The following is a 19,941-nucleotide window of genomic DNA, read 5'->3' on the forward strand; positions in this document are numbered from 1 at the left end:
ACAAATTTGTATAACAGTTGTAATTGCATTTGGCACTGCATTCATAAATTGCTTTGCTAATGAGAATGGATTTGCATGCAAGGCTCTACCATTGTTGGTAGAATCTCAGGTGGTGACAAGAGTGTGTACGGGAGTGAGATATGCCAACCAGTGGAGTGGTGCTGCAGCAACAACCTGGCACTCAATGTCAGTAAGACGAAAGAGCTGATTGTGGACTTCAGGAAGGGTAAAACAAAGGAACACATACCAATCCTCATAGAGGGATCAGAAGTGGAGAGAGTGAGCAGTTTCAAGTTCCTGGGTGTCAAGATCTCTGAGAATCTAACCTGGTCCCAACATATCGATGTAGTCATAAAGAAGGCAAAACAGCAGCTATACTTTATTAGGAGTTTGAAGAGATTTGGCATGGCAACAAATACACTCAAAAACTTCTGTAGTTGTACCGTGGAGAGCATTCTGACAGGCTGCATCACTGTCTGGTATGGAGGGTGGTGATGGTGGGGCTACTGCACAGGACCAAAAGAAGCTTCAGAAGGTTGTAAATCTAGTCAGCTCCATCTTGGGTACTAGCCTACAAAGTACCCAGGGCATCTTTAGGAAACAGTGTCTCAGAAAGGCAGTGTCCAATATTAAGGACCTCCAACACCCAGGGGATGCCCTTTTCTCACTGTTACCATCAGGTTGGAGGTACAGAAGCCTGAAGGCACGCACTCAGCGATTCAGCAACAGCTTCTTCCCCTCTGCAATCTGAGTCCTAAATGGACATTGAACCTTTGGACACTACCTCACTTTTTTTAATATACAGTATTTCTGTTTTTGTATGTTTTTCAATTATTCAATATACATAATTGATTTACAGATCCTAACACACAACATGTTGTGGTTATTAACTTTGACTTTTTATTTAAGTTTATAATCCAATTTTAGGAGAATAGTTTTTTGTAGTTTAATTCATTTAAAAATTCCTACATCTGTTAGCAAACTTGCTTTAATGTCAAATTAATCTCCGTTTTTAAAATTTTGTATCACATAGGTAGTCAAGTTGCACACAAAGCTTGGCAAGCCCATCCCATCAACAGAGCCTAGCATGGGCAGTCAGACAACAACTGCAACTACGGCTGGGACCTCTGTCAAGCCAGTTACTCCAAGTCCACCTGCAGGATCCAGCAGTGGTGCCGCCACTGCAACTCCCACTGTTTCCACTGTTGTAAAGACTAATCCGGTTGCTGCTGTGTCTGTGAATAATGTTGCTAATAAGGTGCTTACTGCAAAAAAAGCACCAACTCCGAAGATTACTTTTGTAGGCAAGTACTCAGATTTATTAAGTTTCTTGCACATCTCACTTTCAATCAACAAGCTGGCTCTGCTGCAACTACAGTTCCTATTTGCTAACTTGTTGAGTACCACCCAGAGGTGGTAATTGAAGAGTATCTGACTACCCTATTTGCCATATTTGAGATTGAAAACTGGAAGGAAGAACTAGACTAATAATTGTCATGACAAAAATATGGTTGCCAAACAGTAAATATAGAAACTCTTGAGTTATGTTCTAAATGCCCTAACCTTGACTTCATGTGGATAAATTTAAAATGAAATCCTGGTTGTGGCATTGATGTTGACAGCTGTTAAATTTGATTTAAAATGTCATGCATTCAACTGAACCCCAGGTGCAATGTAAATGCAGAAATTAGCTACTGTTTGTGTTTTTAAAACAAAGTTGTGAGAGAAAAAAATTCTTGACTGGTTGAAGTATTGAATTGTTCTCTAGGTGGTAACAAGTTGCAGACTACAGGAACTATAATTGAAGAAGCCAAAACACCTGAAGTAAAGTTGGCAACACCACCTGTTCAAGAGACCAAATCAGAGGCAGTGGTGGAGCCAATAAATGCACTTGCTGCATTGCAGAGCGATGTTCAGCCTGTTGGTCATGATTACGTGGAAGAGGTAACTTTACAGTGATCTGCCTATGAATGATGTTGGTTCCCTATTAATTACTAAGGCACTTTTTATAATTAAAAGAATAACATGCTTTTCATAAGAGGAGGGCAAATCAGGATCCTATAAATTTTACACAGAAAAATTAAACTCTTCCATGTATTACTGTATTGAAATACTGAGGGAATATCTATTGAAAGGTCATTTTGCATTTATGTTTGTATAATTAGCTTATTTGCTGAATAGATAGATATTAAATAAGTTTTAATGAACATACTGAAAAGTTAATGAATCTTTAGTGAGGTCAGAATATTGAATTTATTCATTTGCTGCCCAGATGCACAACTTGTCCGTTGTGTGGAAGTATGGAAATCAAATGTATGTTTTCACTCTAGTCCCTGCCATCTGTTGCCTGCTAATTACTGTCAAAATTCCTACTGCAGACCTATGTTCATTATGTGATGGAGCTGGTACATGCCCTTTAATGTTGGGTTCATATCTGGATCCTGGGCTTGAGCACATTTTCTAAGCTGACACTTGGCCAACCACATTTGAAGATGTGCCAATTTTGAATACATCTTAAATACAAGTCCTTATTTGGATGGATATTACTGAGTGTTTGGTAGTTTGAAAAGATAAGGAGTTATTCCTGATTTCTACCTTCCATTCATTTCTAAGATGAGCCAATCATCGTTTTCAGACCCTCATGACTCATTTCTTCCATTTTCAATTTTCTTAGCCTCGTGTTCTTTTAATTTTCCTTTTAAGTAGAAATTGGAGGATATGTGGTTACTGTGGAACTGCATTGCAGTAAAATTAACACATCTGGCCAGGAGTGGTGGTGATGTAATATATCAGTATCAGATTTATTATTAACGATTTGTGTGATGTGAATTTTGTTTTCTTGCAGCAGCAGTACAGTGCAAAAGACATTACTCTAAATTACAAAAATAAATAGTCCAAAAAAAAACCAAATTAATGAGGTAATGCTCCTGGGATGAATAAACTCTTCTTGGGCTTCCAGATAGGTACAAGTGTTGATTTTAACTGGCATTTCAATGACAAACACTGCTGTCATCAGGGATGGTGCCTAGACAAGTTTAATCCGGTGGTGTATATACCCCTGTTGTTTGTCCCTCCTGATTGGTTGATTCTCAGCCAACCAGGTTTCTGCTGTTCCACCTTGTTTACAATTGAATTCCAGTTCTTACTGGGAGCGAGACCTTCATCTTTGTTAAAATTCTTTTTCTCTAGGTTTATTTCAGTGGCTTCCTTTACCAGGTTGTCCTAAAAGCCATTGGCACAGCACAATAGTTTTGTGCCATCAAAGTCAATCCTATGGCTACTGCAAATCCAGTGTTCTGCTACTGCTGATTTCTTCGGGTAACCCAAACTAGTAATACCTCCTATGCTGTTTGATGTGGGTTTCCACCTTGCATCCTGTCTGGCTGATACACACTGCTCTACATTCACAGGGAATCCGGTAAACGCTAGTTGTCTTGAGTCCCAGGTTATCTTTGACCAGCGTAAGCTTTGATTTGAGCTTCTTTATGGATTTGTGGATGGATTAATCCAGCACTTCTTCAGAATCCTGGCGTGATCCTTCCAGAAATCATGGAAATGTAGGGAAGACAGGCAGTAGAGATGGGTTAGGTGGTTTCCTGTTTTTTTTCGTTGGCTCATTTAGTGGCCCAATTGATTTTCTTCACCTTGTAGCCATTCTGTGGGAACGTCGTGTGTAATCTTATTTCCTCATGGAGACTCTCTGGCTTTTGTAAGGAAGCTCAAATCCCAGCTTATATGGGTGAAAGAGGACCTGGGACTTGGGTTGGCTGGCGTATACAGGATTCCTTATGAATGTGGAGCAGTGTATATTGGCATGATGGAAACCTGAATCAAAGAGCAAAGGAGGTGTTATCCATTTGGGCTACCCGAGAAATTGGTTGTGGTAGATCATTGTATTCTCAAAGGCCATAGGATTGACTTTGGCACAAAACTACTATGAAGTGCCAATGGGTTTGAGACTGTTTGCTGAAGGAAGCCATTGAAATAAAATTAGAGGAAAAGAATTTTAACATAGACCAAGGTCTCACTCTAAGGAAGAACTGGAATTCAATTGTAAACATGCTGGGACAATGAAAATCTGATTAGATGAGGACTAACCAATAAGGAGGGATGGACGATGGGGGTTATAAATACCACAGAATTTGACAACTCCAGGCATCATCCCTGATGAAGAGTTTGTCGTTGTAATGTCAAGAAGAGTTTACTCCTCAGATTTGCCTGGAAAGCAGCAGATCCTTTTTTATTTGTTTCTAGGGTGTTAAGAAATTTGATGGCACTGGGTATTCCTGAATCATTGGATGAGATTCTTCAGGACTTTGTGAAAGGATGTAGTTTCTTATTTTTAGAAAGAACTCCAAATGTGCCCCACTTATTTTCTGGCGTTTTTGTATAAAATAACAATGCCAGATCCTTATGTATCAGTATGGATAGAAACTCTTCTAATCATTTGGCCATGATGGAGGTAAATCATCTATGCAGGTTTCCCCCACAATCCAAAGGTAGAGTTTTCCTATGAAACAGTTTGTAATCTGAAATGTTGTAAAGTGAAGAAGCAATTACCATTAATTTATATGGGAAAAATTTTTGAGTGTTTCCAGACCAAAAAAAATAACCTACCAAATCAAAGCAAATAACACATAAAACCTAAAATAACACTAACATATAATAAAAGCAGGAATGATATGATAAATTTATACTCTGTGTAAAGTAGAAATATTGAAGGTACGGTGTAGTTTCACTTATCAAACTCGGGACGGCAGCGGGCCAAAATCGTTTTGGAGAAAAAAAATCGGCATGTACACGCATGCGCAAACAACTGCCTGCACAAGTCTTCACGGTCATTGTACTCTTTCTCGGGGTAAACACACGTATAAAGCGGGTGTCTTTTTCTCGTAAAAGCGAAAATCCTCTTTGGTTAGCAAAAACAGGTACTAATGTAAGTCTTTCGTAACAGCGAGTTGTCATAAAGCGAACGTTTAAAAAGTGGGAGCCATTGGTCTAAATGACCTACATTCCATTTTATCCTTGCCTTTCGGTATAGCTGAGATTATCGCTTTCTTCCAGTTGGGTGGCATTTGTGCCTTTTTTAGAGCCCAGTTCAGTGTGGGGTGTAAGACAGGAATCAACTCATTTTTAAATTCTTTGTACCACTCTGCTGTATACCTATCTGATCCTGGTGACGTGCTTAAATTAAGCCTACTAGTTGCAGCGTTTAGTTCAACTTCAGTTATGTCAGCAGTCATCATTCTATTTTGTTCTTCGCTTAAAGTGGGTAACTCTGCAGAATTCAGGAAGATGTCAATTTGGGTTATGCTTCCCCCGGAACTTTGGAATATAGAGTTTTGTCAGACACTTCAAAAGCTTCTTGAATTTAACTTACACAAACACAAGGAAATCCGCAGATGCTGGAAATTCAAGCAACGCACACAAAATGCTGGTGGAATGCAGCAAGCCAGGCAGCATCTACAGGAAGAAGCACAGTTGAAGTTTTGGGCGGAGACCCTTCATCAGGCCTAACTGAAAGAAAGGATAGTAAGAAATTTTGAGAGGGGGAGGGGGAAATGTGAAATGATAGGAGAAGACTGGAGGGGGTGGGGTGAAGCTGAGAGCTGGAAAGGTGATTGGCAAAAGGGATACAGAGCTGGAGAAGGGAAAGGATCATGGGAAAGAAAGGGAGAGGGGAGCACCAGAGGGAGATGGAGAACAAGCAAAGGGTGATTGTAAGAGGGGCACAGAGAAAAAAAAGAGGGGAAGATAAATAAATAAATAAGGGATGGGGTAAGAAGGGGAGGAGGGTCATTAACAGAAGTTAGAAAAATCAATGTTCATGCCATCAGGTCTGAAGTCACACAGGTTGGAGGAACAACACCTTATATTCTGTCTGGGTAGCCTCCAACCTGATGACATGAACATTGATTTCTCTAACTTCCCGCTAAATGCCCCTCCCCCTTCTTACCCCATCCCTTATTTATTTATTTTCCCCTCTTTTTTTAAATTGTTTTTCGGATCTCGACCCGAAACGTTGACTCTGCTTCTTCCTTTAGATGCTGTCTGGCCTGCTGCGTTCCACCAGCATTTTGTGTGTGTTGCTTGAATTTCACTTAGCTTACTTTTTATCGTTTTTGTTCTTGGATCCCAAATTCTATGAATTGTATTTTCTGCTATTTTTTTTCCAGTTTCCATGCCAGTATTTTCATAGACTTAGATCCACTTTCATAATGTCTCTGTTTCAGAAACATTAAATTTTCCTGATTTCTTGTGTAGCCAAACTAATAATTTCATTCCTAATTTCAAAATATATATCATTGAAATTAGCAGAATAAAACTTAATTGACCTACTACCTGAACAAACAAGAAGCAAGAAATATGAATAATAAAAAAAGGCAATTGAAGGTGTGATTCTAAGGCTGAGGTCTCTAGTAGATGACCCTGGGTTGAGCTAGAGGAAATGTCTAGCTTATCTGATTGAATTCCCAAAACAAAAGTATAAATTGTAAACTGTTGGTTTTGAAATTGGAAGATGAACCCACAGTGCCGTTTCCTAAGAACTGAACTGGAGAGATCTGACTATTTACTGAAGATAATGATCTTAGTTTATTTGTTTTTTACATGTTAAAAATGAAAAAAGTTAATTTATTTTAATACCATGAAAAGACAAGACTTTTATCTCATTCAGACAAGGCACTGTCCTCAGTTCTGTGGGTAAGTCAACCAAGCATATGTTCTTGGGTTTTAAGTGAACCCTGTAATTAATTCTCTGTATATTTAATAGGGTCCCATTTCCCACTGTCTTCAAATATCTTATAATATTTTTTTTACATTCTTCCTTTACTATGATGCATAAATAAACTTTTTGTTAAAAAAAGGTTCTCTCTCCAGGAGAGTAATTGGTTTTTAGCTTATTGTTGGCAATAAATGTGATTTATTGAATCAAAACCTATGCCTGTGTCAAAATATTTGGATTTGAGTTGCAATCATTTAAGATACAGGTTATCACTTCATCCATTGCCAGGCAAAAACAAATATTGATCAGCAGCTGTGTGGGTCAGTACTCTGCAGGTCCAGGTACTTTTTTTAACATGAAAAATCCCATTTCAATCATCTATTCTGTCACAGTTTTGGACATTACTATTGTTGTGATGGAAGTTTTATCTCTTGGAATTCCTTTCCAATATCAGTTATATTTTGAAACTATTAGAATACCAGTAAATATCAGAATATTCTTATGTGCCTAGCAGTTGCTTTCTTACCCTGTCATCCCTGGTCATCCAAAATACTGCTGGCATGTTTAGACATGATGTGCAGTAGTGTGCAGAAAGTTGGACTTTCCTTTAATTACATTATAGCTTATAAGGAAAAATCCACAATTTTTCTCATGAATTAACTTTTAACATTTTTCTTCTCTTATAAGGTTCGAAATGATGAAGGAAAAGTTATTCGCTTTCATTGTAAGTTATGTGAGTGTAGTTTTAATGACCCAAATGCAAAGGAAATGCATTTAAAAGGAAGAAGACACAGGCTGCAGTATAAGGTAAGCTTTGCATTGATTAAATGATTAACTGACAAAATATCTCACAGAGTCTGAAATATTTATCCTTTTCTCAATGAAGAAAAAAGTAAATCCTGAATTGCAAGTGGAAGTAAAGCCAAGTATTAGAGCAAGGAAAATCCAAGAAGAAAAAATGAGAAAACAAATGCAGAAGGAAGAATACTGGAGGCGGAGGGAAGAAGAAGAGCGCTGGAGAATGGAAATGAGGTAATCAAAAAAGTCTTGTATGTTTTAAGATACTTATCCATAACCTCAAATCCTGATCTTTGTACGTCAAAGTTCTGAGGAATTTTTATGTATTCCCTCACACCTACTGCAATTTTAGCTTTTTCCTTAGTTTGTTATTTTCTGACTATCCATTTGCCACTTTGTTCTCTTTCACACATGAAGAAGCATATCTGCAAAATATATGAATGTTTTTTTAAAAAAAACACTTTGGAAATATTCATCAACCTGCTAGATTTTGCTTAAAACTACTTCCGGTTTGATGATAATATTCTGGGTAGGAAATCTGTTGTGCTCCCCCAGACTAGCCAGTGTGATGCCAGGGCGCTGATTCTTAGTTACTTTTTCAATAAACGCTCAGTTTTCATACAAAGTTGTGAATAGACATAGAACAGTACTACACAGTACATGCTCTTCAGTCCATGATATCATGTTGACCTGTTAACTAAGATCAGTCTTATCATTTTACTTCCTGCATAGCCGGCCATTTTCCTACCATCAATACATGTAAGAGTCTCTTTAATGTTCCTAATGTATCTGCCTTTACTAACATCCCTGGTGCCAGGCACCATTTATTTATTTAATTTTATTTTAAAGATACTGCGCGGAGTTTGCCCCAGCAGCCCCCAACAAACCTGATTAGCCCTTGCGCATTCCATGGGGAGGATGTACACAAGGAGACTCCTTACAGAGGACTGTGGAATTGAATTCTGAACTCCGGAACTCCACAATTTGTAATAGCATCTTACTGCCATGGGTTCCAGGCACCCACAACTGAGTTTTTAAAAGAACTTTCCTCTGACAAACGTTCTTCCAATCACCTTAAAAATTACTTTTAAAAGCTCTCCTATTGCATGGATAGTCTTTTTGTTGCATTTTTGAAAAAAGAGATTCTGAAGTGAAATTAGTTTATTTTAGATATTTAGATTAGCTGAGGTCAGAAATACTGACCATCAGTTGGACCTTTGCAATGGGTGACAAATGTACATGCTTCTTGTGTTATTCAGGCGGTATGAAGAGGACATTTACTGGAGGAGGATGGAAGAAGAGCACCATTACTGGGATGACCGCCGCAGAATGGCTGATGGATATCCACCAGGCCTCCTTGGTGTTCGACCCGGAATGATGCAGCCCCAGGGGCCAGTGGTATATTGTTCTCTTAATAATTTAATATTCCTTTGATAAGTCTGAGAAGAAAAGATACTTCTGACTTCCTCCCATTTTAGTAAGTGGAGGAGCGGAGGACCAGAAGGCACAGCCTCAGAATAGAAAGAAAATTTAATCCCTGCAACTATATCTTGCAATTTGTAACCGTTAATGAAAGATTTGCAGATTTGGCTTTTCCTTTTGTACAATAGTTGCAAGAGTAAGATTGGTTTGGATAAAAGTTGTCATTTGCATACTTCAGAAGGGATAATTCGCAGCAAATAAAATCTTGCTGCAGGCAGCATTCCTTTCAGCTTTATTATATTATAATTTGCAGAGGCATGCATAATTTTGGTGCTAATTATATATCTCTACTTAGCCTCCTAGGCGTCCAGATTCATCAGATGATCGCTATGTTATGACAAAACATGCTGCTATTTACCCAACTGAAGAGGAGTTGCAGGCTGTCCAGAAGATAGTTTCGCATACTGAGCGTGCACTTAAACTTGTGTCTGACTACATAACAGAGCAAGATAAACCAAAGAACAAAGAGGAAGATAAGAAAGATATCGTCAAAGATAGGTATGGTATTTAATGTTTGCAGTTTCTGATGCGTGCAGTTCTGTGATAAATTTTGTGATGAGTTAAGATTATTTACATAGAATATATTCATCTAAAGGCCTAGATAGAGTGTGTGTGGAGAAGTTTTCTGTAGTCAGGCAGTCTATGACCAGAGGGTTCCTGAAGAAGATGGCAGAACGTCGATTATATTCAATGCTTCTACCCAGCTGGAAGCTTGAGAAAGATTTATAAGCATATTAATATTTGCTGAAAATTCATCCCTGATTTGTTATGAAGTGATTCATAAAACAACTGGAAAATATAAGGAATGAGGATTGTGGTTTCATCTTAAAATCCACATTGTTTTTTCTTACTAGCAGCCTTTGAATGAAAAATTGAGAGCTAATTGCTACAGGGACACTTCGTGAAGCAACTAAATGGAAGGAGTCAGTTGTGTTTACTGCTATTTGACAATTAACTCTTGCTAATTGATAAGTCACCTTAAAGAAGTTATTTTTTTTTTCCTCTCTGCTGCCCCACTTGCCACAGAAGAGATGATAACCAGAGAGCTTTGAAGGGTGTTATGCGAGTTGGTGTACTTGCTAAAGGGTTGCTGTTACGTGGGGACAAAAATGTGGACCTTGTGCTGCTCTGTGCTGAAAAACCGACTGGAGCACTGCTGAATCGCATTGCAGATAACCTGCCAAAACAGCTTGCGGTATGGTACATTTAGTCCTACAACACAAATCCTAATTTCTATTGCTTTAAAAAAAACTTCATTGTAACTTTTCTTACTGCTTTAATGTTTCTTTTTGCTTTTGGCAATCAACTTCATCCTACAAATAGGAATGTTGAGCAGTATAAGGTCAAGTTCACAGTGTTCTTAAGGGGGATGGTGAGCAGCCAGGCCTCTTGCTTAAATATTGGTGCCAGCAGTGTAGCTAGGGAAAGGGATGAGGTTGTGGAGAGGGAATATAGGGAGCTAGGAAGGTAGCTGAAAAGCAGGACCTTGAGGGTAGTAATCTGGATTGTTACTTTTGCCATGTGCCAGTGAGTGTAAGAAGGATGATAATGGCAGATAACTATGTGGCTGAAGAATTGGAGCAGGGGGCAGGGTGTTCTGGGATCACTACTCTGTGATTTTATAAATAACTTGGATGAGAATGTGGGTGGGTTAATAAATTTGCAGATGACACAAAAGTTGGTGCTATTGTGGACAGTATGGTTATGGTTATGGATGACACAAAAGTTGGTGATATTGTGGACAGTATGGTTGTGGTTATGGTTATGGACAGGTTGTTATGTTTACAAGGTTGTAGCTTACAACAGGACATTGATGGGATGCAGAGCTGAACTGGGAAGTGGCAGATGGAGTTCAATACACTTGGGTTGGTTGAAGGTGGATTAGATTAATGGCAGGATTTTTAGTAGTGTGGAGGAACAGAGGGATTTTGGGATCCACATCATAGATCCCTCAAAGTTGACAGGGTGCTTAAGAAGGTACATTGTGTGTTGGCCTTTATCAGTTGCAGAATTGAGTTTAAGAACTGCAAGGAAGTTTAATAGAATTGCTCTCTATTGAAACTCTGGTTAGAACACACTTAGAGCATTGTGTTCAGTATGGTCATCTCGTTATAGGAGTTATATGGAAGCTTTACTAGGGTGCTGCCTAGATTACAGAGCATGTCTTGTGAAGTTAGGTTGAATGGGCTAGGTCTTTTTGGAGCAAAGGAGAATGAGAGGTGACTTGATAGTGTTGTTGAAGATGATAGCCAGTGTTTTTTCTCTTGGGGTAGCAGTGGGTAATACAAAAAGACATACTTTTAAAGTGGTAGAAGGAAAGATGGAAATCAGAGGTAGTTACTTTTACAGAGTGCTAAGTGTATGGAACATGGTGGTGGTAGAGGCAGATATATTAGAGACATTAGGAGACTCTTGGACTCTTATTTCTCTTGTGGAGAAATAAAAAGAGGGCTTTGGGGGAAGGAAGAGTTAGATTGATATTACAGTAGGTTAGAAGATCAGCACAACATTGTAGGCTAAAGAACAATATAGCTCTGTACAGGCTCTTTTTTTAAAAAAAATAACTGAGACTAATATTTCTTGCAGCTGAGACATCCTGAAGGCTAATTTTCAACCCTATTTAGAATGTGTCATGCCAAAATAAGCTAATCGCTTTTTAAGTATTTTTTAAAAAAGGGACATTTTTAAAATAAAACATTCCAAGTGCAATAAGTAAGGAACAGAAATTCCTGGGATACAGAATCCCTTGGCATCTGTAGAGAGAACATTGCCTAACATTTACTTTAAATGTGGTGGTTGTATTTTCTCGTAATATCTGTTTTTTGTTTTGATGTTTCCCTGTTTGTTTGTGTAACATTGCTTTTATTTGAAAAAATGATGATAGGTGACCACTTCTGAGAAATATGAAGTGAAGTGCTCCGTTCCTGACTCGGCCATATTCATTACATCAAACATGGAACCAAAAATGCAAGTCACCATCACACTTACATCACCGGTCATTAGAGAGGAGAACATGGGAGTTGGAGGTTGGAAGTCTAAGATTCTTTATCTGTCTGCTTTTCTCTTTCGTTAACTTTCTGCTATCATATGCCAATGGGCCCTAAGAGTTACTCTATGACACTTTTCCATCCATAAGAGATTTGAAAGAAAACGATGTTCAAAGCATGGTAGTGTCTGTAGAATGTGGTCACCTATATGACAGCAAAGGAAAGTGTTGTAGAACTTGCTATTCTGTGGTCCCTTGGTATTCAACGTATAGCTCCCCTGAGTACAAGTTGAACCTGTATTTTTAAGAATATTTTTGTACTGTAATTTATAAGTGTGCTGGTGTTTATATTTTTACACATTTATCTTCAAGGAAATGCTTATGGCAGAACAGGGCTCTTAAATTCAATTTTGTCCTTACAAAATTTTGAGATTCTAAAATATATTATCCAATAGAATTGAAATCAGGATCTGGATAATTGGTTAATTGTCTTTGTTCGCCCTATTGTTTTGAGTAACATTCAATAAACTTTGAAACAGATTTTTTCCTTTTATGCAGAAACTTTAATACGAGTGGATGTAGTACATTAAATATTAGTTTGGAGTAAAGACCTTTAAAATCCAGACATCCACGTCTACATTATTTGACTACGAACCTTTAGGCAAATTAGTGGTATCATTTTTTTTCAAACTTCTGCTTCAGGAGCAGCACAAAATTCTTTTTTCTATTGAATTTTAGAGCCCTGGTGATTTAAAATTATGGATTTCATTGGGTTCTTGGAATCCCCTTGGTGGAGTTACTAAACTACTAATGAAGGCTTTGTGAGAGGAATCTCTGATGGATGAGGGACGGGGTATAATGAAAAAATCTTTGTTAGATTGCACCCGTTTACTGAGTCTGCGTGTTCTGCTCCTGTTGACTCTGCAATAACTTGTGTTGGGATGTAGATTTCCTGCAAGATGGTTGTTTTTATCTATCCATAGCTCATGGATTCAGTCCAAAGCCTTCTAGCATCAACAGCAAGAGTGGAATCCTCTCAGGGGCTGCTGACACGTCATCGGAAGGATTTTTGACCAAGGTTTTTGTAAGAGCTTAGCCACACCTGCCACACAGTTGTTGGATGGACTGGGGCCACTCCAGCCTTGCTTACATATAAAATGTATCCAGAGATCGAACAATGCCACTTAATGTTGATATCTGATATTTCTGTTTGTAAATGGCTTTTGTGATGCTGCCTTCTGGAAAATTACATTTAATTGAGGCTGTAATTTAAGAATTCAATTTCAACCCATTATATATTTGCCAAATAAAAACATCCAAATTTAGTTTTAGGGTTATTTTGTTTACAATTAAATTCCTGGTATGTCATGCCAGGATATTGCATGCTGCCAGATATGTGGTATCGGTCTATCTCTTAAGTATTTCTTGCAGAATTCCATTTCCTTTCTTGCTTTCTTTGACCTGGTTTAATGCCGCTGACATAAAAGTAAATATTTTCTATGAAACTTTAGCAGGGCCACAAAAATTCATTTGTTTTTAATGGTCCAGTAATCGTAAGTCCTTTACTCTGGTCAAATACTTGATTGTAACATCTATAATTGAGAATACCATTTCTTCTTGCTGAAGAAAATGGCAATTAACTGATTTGAACATAACAGGCTTGCCCTCAAAAACAGATTAAGTACACATGTATAACAAGGGCCAAGTTCATTTCAAGCTAGCGTAATAGCTTCCAAGCTCGAAGGGTCCATAATTACTGAAAATTAAAAGAAAAATGCTGCAAACCCAAAATATTAAAAAAAATCTGCAGGTCGGGCAGCATTGGAGGGCAAGGATTCATACGTTGGTCGGTGACCCTCCATCTGTAATTATTGGTGCAGATTTTCCTTAATTAATGTCCAGTCACTTTTTTGTGTAAATTATTTGTCTGTTAGTGACTTTAATACCATGCATGTCCTTTCTGCAGTGAAAGCTTATAAAAGCTGAATCTAACAGCCAAAGATTGGCATTATTAATTTGGAGATTAGCATGTTTTTAGGAAAACATTTAAATGTGATAAACGTGTTTCTTATCCAAATTTCTTAAAAGTCAAGCAAAGTTGCTGGGCTGTACACTTACTAGAATTTAGTACTTTTCTGACATTAGTAGCAAAGCTGCAAAATAATTTTAAATTATTTTTGGATCTGGGACTACAAGTCCTAAAGATAATTGGCTTGTAAACTTAAATGCTGGCTTGGTAGTTCTCTTACTTTATTAGTATTTACACAACATTCCATACAGGAAAGTGTCTGCATAATGATCCATGGTATTGACTGTACTTTTTTAATAAATGTTGGAAATGCTCAAACTACTGAAGTATCAAGTATAATGCAAGCAACAGTTGATATTATCAGTCCATGAGTTTTCATTAAATCCTCAAAGATTAAACAGATTTTATTTTTCACTTTTCAAATGCAATTTTTTGGAGTAATTTCAGTGATTTTTTTTTAAAAAAAAGAAGTGTAAACGTGTTGCAAGGGTTAACCTTTTCTGGTTTGTGCATTCTGTAGTTACTGGATACTTTTAAATAGCTCATTAAGGCAAATAGTTTGCCAATACCACTTTGTAACATGGCAATGAACAACAGCCCAGTTTCGCCAGAACATTTTTGTAGCTTACCTTAAAGTCATTCCCAACAGTCATGAATGTGAAATACAGTGAACTAGCTAAAATATACACCTTGTCAATTGACCAACTCTGGTACATAAGATTCTTTTATTGTTAATTCTATACATGGATTTCTGGAGGCCCTTCTATTAAATGTTCTGAATTGGCTGGTGAAGTGTGGCTACTAGTCCTCCGTGTACTTTTAGGGAAAACTAATATTCTGAGCAGTATCATTCCTTTTGTATACACCAGGACATTTGTGAATATGCCATTATTCATCATGCTACTTGAGATGCCAAAAGCTCAAGTATAGTGAAATGTTTAATTGGAAGTTATTGGATATTTCAAAAGATGGTGATATTGATAATTCCCTCGTGTATTGTAAATTTTTAGTAGAATGTGTGGCAGTATGGCTATGTTTCTGAAATGTCATGCCTACCTGGTCAAACACCCATTCCTCACTGCACTTTGCCAATTCGATCCATTTTAGATGTAACCTCGGTTATGGTGAAAGACCCACCGGACGTCTTGGACAGGCAAAAATGCCTTGACGCTCTGGCTGCTCTCCGCCACGCTAAGTGGTTCCAGGTTCGGAACATCATTTTACTTACTTACTTGTAGCCTTATGAGAGATGATTGAGTTTGACTTTTCCATGAAAATGAGCTGTTACATTAGTAAACCTAATATTCCCAAGGCTGCCTACGTTGATCGTGCCTTTGCCTCGGAAAGTGACCAGGAAAAATACTTTTTTTCCCCCGTTGTTTAAAACTTTAAATTCAGCTTTGACTATTTTTTTTCTGGTCATTGCCTGTAGCATGAGGCATCCTTGTGTCGCTTTTTGTAATGTTTGCACATCGGTATTGTGTTGTAATTGTTCCATAAGGCTGCAGTTTAAATAGCTTTTAAAAGGGTATCTGTAATGCTTTTTTGCTCAGCTTTCATAAACTTTTCTTCACCTGCTTCATTTATAATTTGTAAGATTTAAAGTTTATGTTGGAGAGCGGGAGACAGAAGTAGCTCCAACTTACTGCGACTTTGCAGCATGGCAAACGTGCAGTAAGAAAAGGCAGCCTACTCTGTGTTCCGTGATTTATATTTTCCTTTTAACATGTGCAATAATGTATTTTCCATGGATAAAACTTGTATTCTTTTAAAAATGTCATAGAGGAAGAACGTGGGGGAGAGGAAGTTCTCAAGAGGCCAGGAAGATGAGCTAGGCCAGCTTCTTCCTGTATCTGCTGTGCACTTTGACCCCCATTTCTTCCACAGAAGAATTCTGCTGTGGACAGAAGGCTCATGAGTAAAGTGCTGGATATGTTTTCTTTAAATCCATCATCTTTACAAGCTTTTGTTTCAAAACAGCAGTGTTTTCCCCCATTACTTAGACTCTAGCCTTGAGGCTTGCTGACATCCATGTGATTTCAGATTTTTGTTTCTGCTCCAGGCTAGGGCCAATGGTTTGCAATCCTGTGTAATTATTATTCGCATCCTACGTGACCTCTGCCAGCGGATGCCAACATGGGGAGTTTTGCCAAGCTGGGTGAGTGTATCCTCTTTTTAATTGTAACAGTTATTTAAGAAAATCTTGCTTTGACTTTGTCAGTGTACAGAATAATGTTCTAATTACACTGAATTGCATTTTTCTATTCTAAGAATTGGCCACAAAATAGTTGTCAAAAGTAGCATAACTACATTTTGTTACTGTTATCCTATTACAATGACATCTTTAAAGTACTGGACATTTATGCTGCAGAACTATCCATGCCAATGCACTTCAATGGCTTCTAACAAACAGTCTGGAAGTTCTTCCAGGAATGTCCAGGAAAAAAAGAAAGTAGGATAAATCCAGTCTGGTTAATTACTATTTTGTACTCAGCCTGATAAACTTGGTTGAGTCTAGGACTAGAGGGCACAGCCTCAGAATGGAAGGGCATCTCTTTGGAACAGAGATGATTAAATTTCTTTATCCAGAGGGCAGTGAATCTGTGGAGTTCAAGTCATTGGGTGTTGGTAGGTTCTTGATTAGTGTGGACATCAAAAGGCTATAGGGAGAAGACAGGAGAATGGGGTTGAGAGGGAAAATAAGTCAACCCATTGTTGACGTTTCACTTCATGATCGTGGGGTCATAGTTAAAAAAAAGAAACAGGCCCTTGGCCCATCTAGTCCATTACAAACTGTCATTCTGCCAAGTCGCATCAAACTGACCCTAGACCGTAGCCCTGCATACCCCTCCCATCCATGTAATTATCCAAACTTACTGTTGCAATCAAACCCACATCCACCACTTCCTCTCACAGCTTGTTACACACTCTCACCATCCTCTGAATGAAAAAGTTACCCCTTGGTTCTGCTAAAATATGTCACCTTTTGATTTTAACCTCTGACCTGTATTTCTAGCCTACTAAACCTTAGTGGAAAAAGTCTGCTGGCATTTACATCTTCTATGCCTCTCATAATTTTATACTTCTATCAAATCTCCCATTATTCTCCTAGTATACAGGGAATAAAGTTATAACCTATTCAACCACTGTTCCCTTTAAGTTGTGCAGGTGCAGGACTGCACAGTAACTGAAATGCTCCCATGTACATAGCTTTTGTTGTCGTAAAGCTGGAATTTTCTTTTATATGATGGTAAATTTTGAAAGTGTGCTAACACAATTTTGTAATCTGTTAACGTAGTTGTGCAGTGCCCTGCAATTAATTATGTTAATGAATATAACTATATTTTTTAATAATGTATGTACCACACCTTTACTTTGAAACATTTTAGAGCTTCAATGTATTTACATTTCAGGGTTCAAGTTGCAAACCTCCAAATTGTAAAGGAAGTCAGTAATTCATTGTTAATAAATACCAGCCCGCTGAACACCACCACTAATTAAAGTGCCACGCAGTTTTCTGGCTGTTTATAATTTTAAAAATTGCTGCTCAGAACAATGGTTGATCTGTGCAGTCGTTTTTAAAAAAAATTAGTGAATATTTTATTCAATCTGTCCCTATAGCTCCCACTAACATTCCTGTAGATTTTCTCTGTACTCTTTCAATCTTATTGATATCTTTCCTGTAGGTGGATGATCAAAACTGCACACACTCCATATTTGGCCTCAGCAACATCTTGTGCAGCTTCAAAATAACATCCCAGCTCCTGTACTCAATAGTCTGATACATAATGGCCAATTTGTCAGCTCTCTGTACAACCCTATCTACCTGCGATGCCACTTTCCAGGAATTTTGGATCTGTATTCCCAGATCCATCTGTTCTGTCACAACTCCTCAGTACACTATTGTTCACTGTGTTTGTCCTATCCTTGTCTGTTCTCCCAAAGTGCCACACCTTACACTTACCTGTATTAAATTCCACCTGTCATTTTTCAGCCCATTTTTTTCCGGGTGGTCTAGATCCCGCTACAGGCTTTGATGGTCTTCCTCACAGTCCACTATTCCCTTAATCTTGGTGTCAACCGGATGTTGTGTTAGATCCTGACGACAACCATTCTCTCCTGATCAGGAAATTAACTAAATCAGCGACTGAAATCGTGCACTTAGAAGAACAAACCGAGGTTTGAGAGTAACCAAGATTTCCCAAATATTTTTCAGCTGAGGTACAAGAAGTATTATGTTGTAACATTCTTATGCTCATGTCACCTGTCACATCCAGGGCAAAACAGCCTGTTTGAATTAATACCATAAATGTATCATTAGTTCAAAATATGCTGCAGTTACTCTCCTAGGGTACTTTAGTGTTTGCCAAACCCAAAACTTTCAGCAAAAATCAAGTCAAGAATGGCAGTAGCATGAGGACACCACCCTTCCTGCTTCCCTTGTAAATCTTCCTCCATTTTAACTTGGAAAAATCTTCTCAGACTGAAATTATTAGAAATATCAGAACCCCTAATCCAACATGCAATTTGCAGTAATATAAGAAAAACGAATCTGTTTATGCAGTTAACTTGTGTTTAATTATGACAATAGAGATTAAACTGCATCCACAATTTTGATTTGCAAGTGAAAATATCAGAACCCCTTATCCAATACTACTCATGGAGTAACTTCACAAGAAGGTCTTCACTTATTCATGGAAACAGCTCTCCACTTCTATCTTCTGAAGGACATTTAGAACCAGGCAATAATTTTTTCTCAGGCAGTGATACCCACATTTTAAAATTAACTTTATTAATATTTCTGCAACCAACCTTTTTCCAAAGCTGACAATCAGATATATAAAGTGCTGTTTATTGTAACTGCTCCAACACTGTGTGCACCCTGGTGTAAGCTTGCTCTTATTTAGGCTATAACCAGAATTAGTTTTGTTCAATATGATGGAGCAAAACGCATACTTTGTAAAGAAATCATGCTTTGAAATGCAAGAAATTTGGTGAGTGTCTTCAGACTCCTGTACTACTTAATGTTGGTAATGGGAAGAGGGCACGTCCTGAATGGTGAGAGCCCTTAATGATAGGTGTTGCTTTATTGAGTCATCACCTCTTGAAGATGTCCTTGATAGTGGAGAGTACCTTGCCTATGGTAGAGCAGGCTGAGTCTAACATCCTCTGCACCTTTCTTCAATCCTGTGCATTGGAGCCTCCATACCAGACAGTGAAGCAACCAGTCAGAATCCTCTGTAACCACTCTACATCTGTAGAAATCTGTTAGTCTTTTGGTGACATATCAAATCTCCCTCCATATGAAGTATAGCTGCTAGTTTTCCTTCTTTGTAGTTGCAGTAATATGTTGGGCCCAGGGTTGGATTGATCCTCTGATCCCTAGGGTCTTGAAGCTGCTTACCCTTTCCAATTCTGACTTCTCATTGTGGACTACTGTGTGTTCTTCTGACTTTCCCTTCCTGAAGATGATAATGAATTCCTCTTTCTTACTGACAATGAGTGCCATTCAACCATCCTATCTATCTAACTCTTGTATGCCACCTTATTACCATCTGAGATTCTGCCAACAGCAATGGTCATTGGCAAATTTATAGAGGTATTTGAGTTGTTACTGGCCCCATGGTATGGAGAGAGTAAAGCAGTGAGCAAAGTACATGCCTTCGAGGTGTTGATTATCAGCAAGAAGGTGGTGTTATTTCCAGTTCACGCTGACTGTGGTCTCCTGATGAAATCAAGGATCCAGTTGCCAAGGGAGATAGAGATGATTAGTCTTGCGGGGATGATGGTATTGAATGCTAAGCTGTAATCAATAAACAGCAGTCTGGCGTAGTTTGTGAGATTGCATCCACTGTCAACCTGTTAGGGTGGTAGGCAAATTGCTGTGACTCCTTATGCAGGAGTTTATTCTAGCCAAGACCA

At 38.2% G+C, this 19,941-nt stretch overlaps 1 protein-coding gene across 3 annotated transcripts in view; it reads left to right on the forward strand.

Annotated features, from left to right (window-relative positions):
* The window catches only part of zfr (zinc finger RNA binding protein), a 69,904-nt gene that overhangs the window by 33,272 nt on the left and 16,691 nt on the right, over nt 1–19,941 (forward strand). Inside the window, exons 9-18 of one of the 3 annotated variants that reach the window (XM_059989641.1) lie at nt 1,034–1,304; nt 1,769–1,944; nt 7,412–7,531; nt 7,611–7,756; nt 8,782–8,920; nt 9,300–9,502; nt 10,034–10,199; nt 11,889–12,030; nt 15,127–15,224; nt 16,082–16,177. In XM_059989641.1, coding sequence (XP_059845624.1) covers nt 1,034–1,304; nt 1,769–1,944; nt 7,412–7,531; nt 7,611–7,756; nt 8,782–8,920; nt 9,300–9,502; nt 10,034–10,199; nt 11,889–12,030; nt 15,127–15,224; nt 16,082–16,177 — 1,557 coding nt within the window. Of the gene's footprint in view, nt 1–1,033; nt 1,305–1,768; nt 1,945–7,411; nt 7,532–7,610; nt 7,757–8,781; nt 8,921–9,299; nt 9,503–10,030; nt 10,200–11,888; nt 12,031–15,126; nt 15,225–16,081; nt 16,178–19,941 lie in introns of all 3 variants that reach the window. The other 2 variants (XM_059989640.1, XR_009515729.1) reach the window with 2 other exon arrangements.

The sequence above is a fragment of the Hypanus sabinus genome, chromosome 14, assembly GCF_030144855.1.
Source record: "Hypanus sabinus isolate sHypSab1 chromosome 14, sHypSab1.hap1, whole genome shotgun sequence".
In the NCBI taxonomy this organism is placed as follows: Eukaryota; Metazoa; Chordata; class Chondrichthyes; order Myliobatiformes; family Dasyatidae; genus Hypanus; species Hypanus sabinus.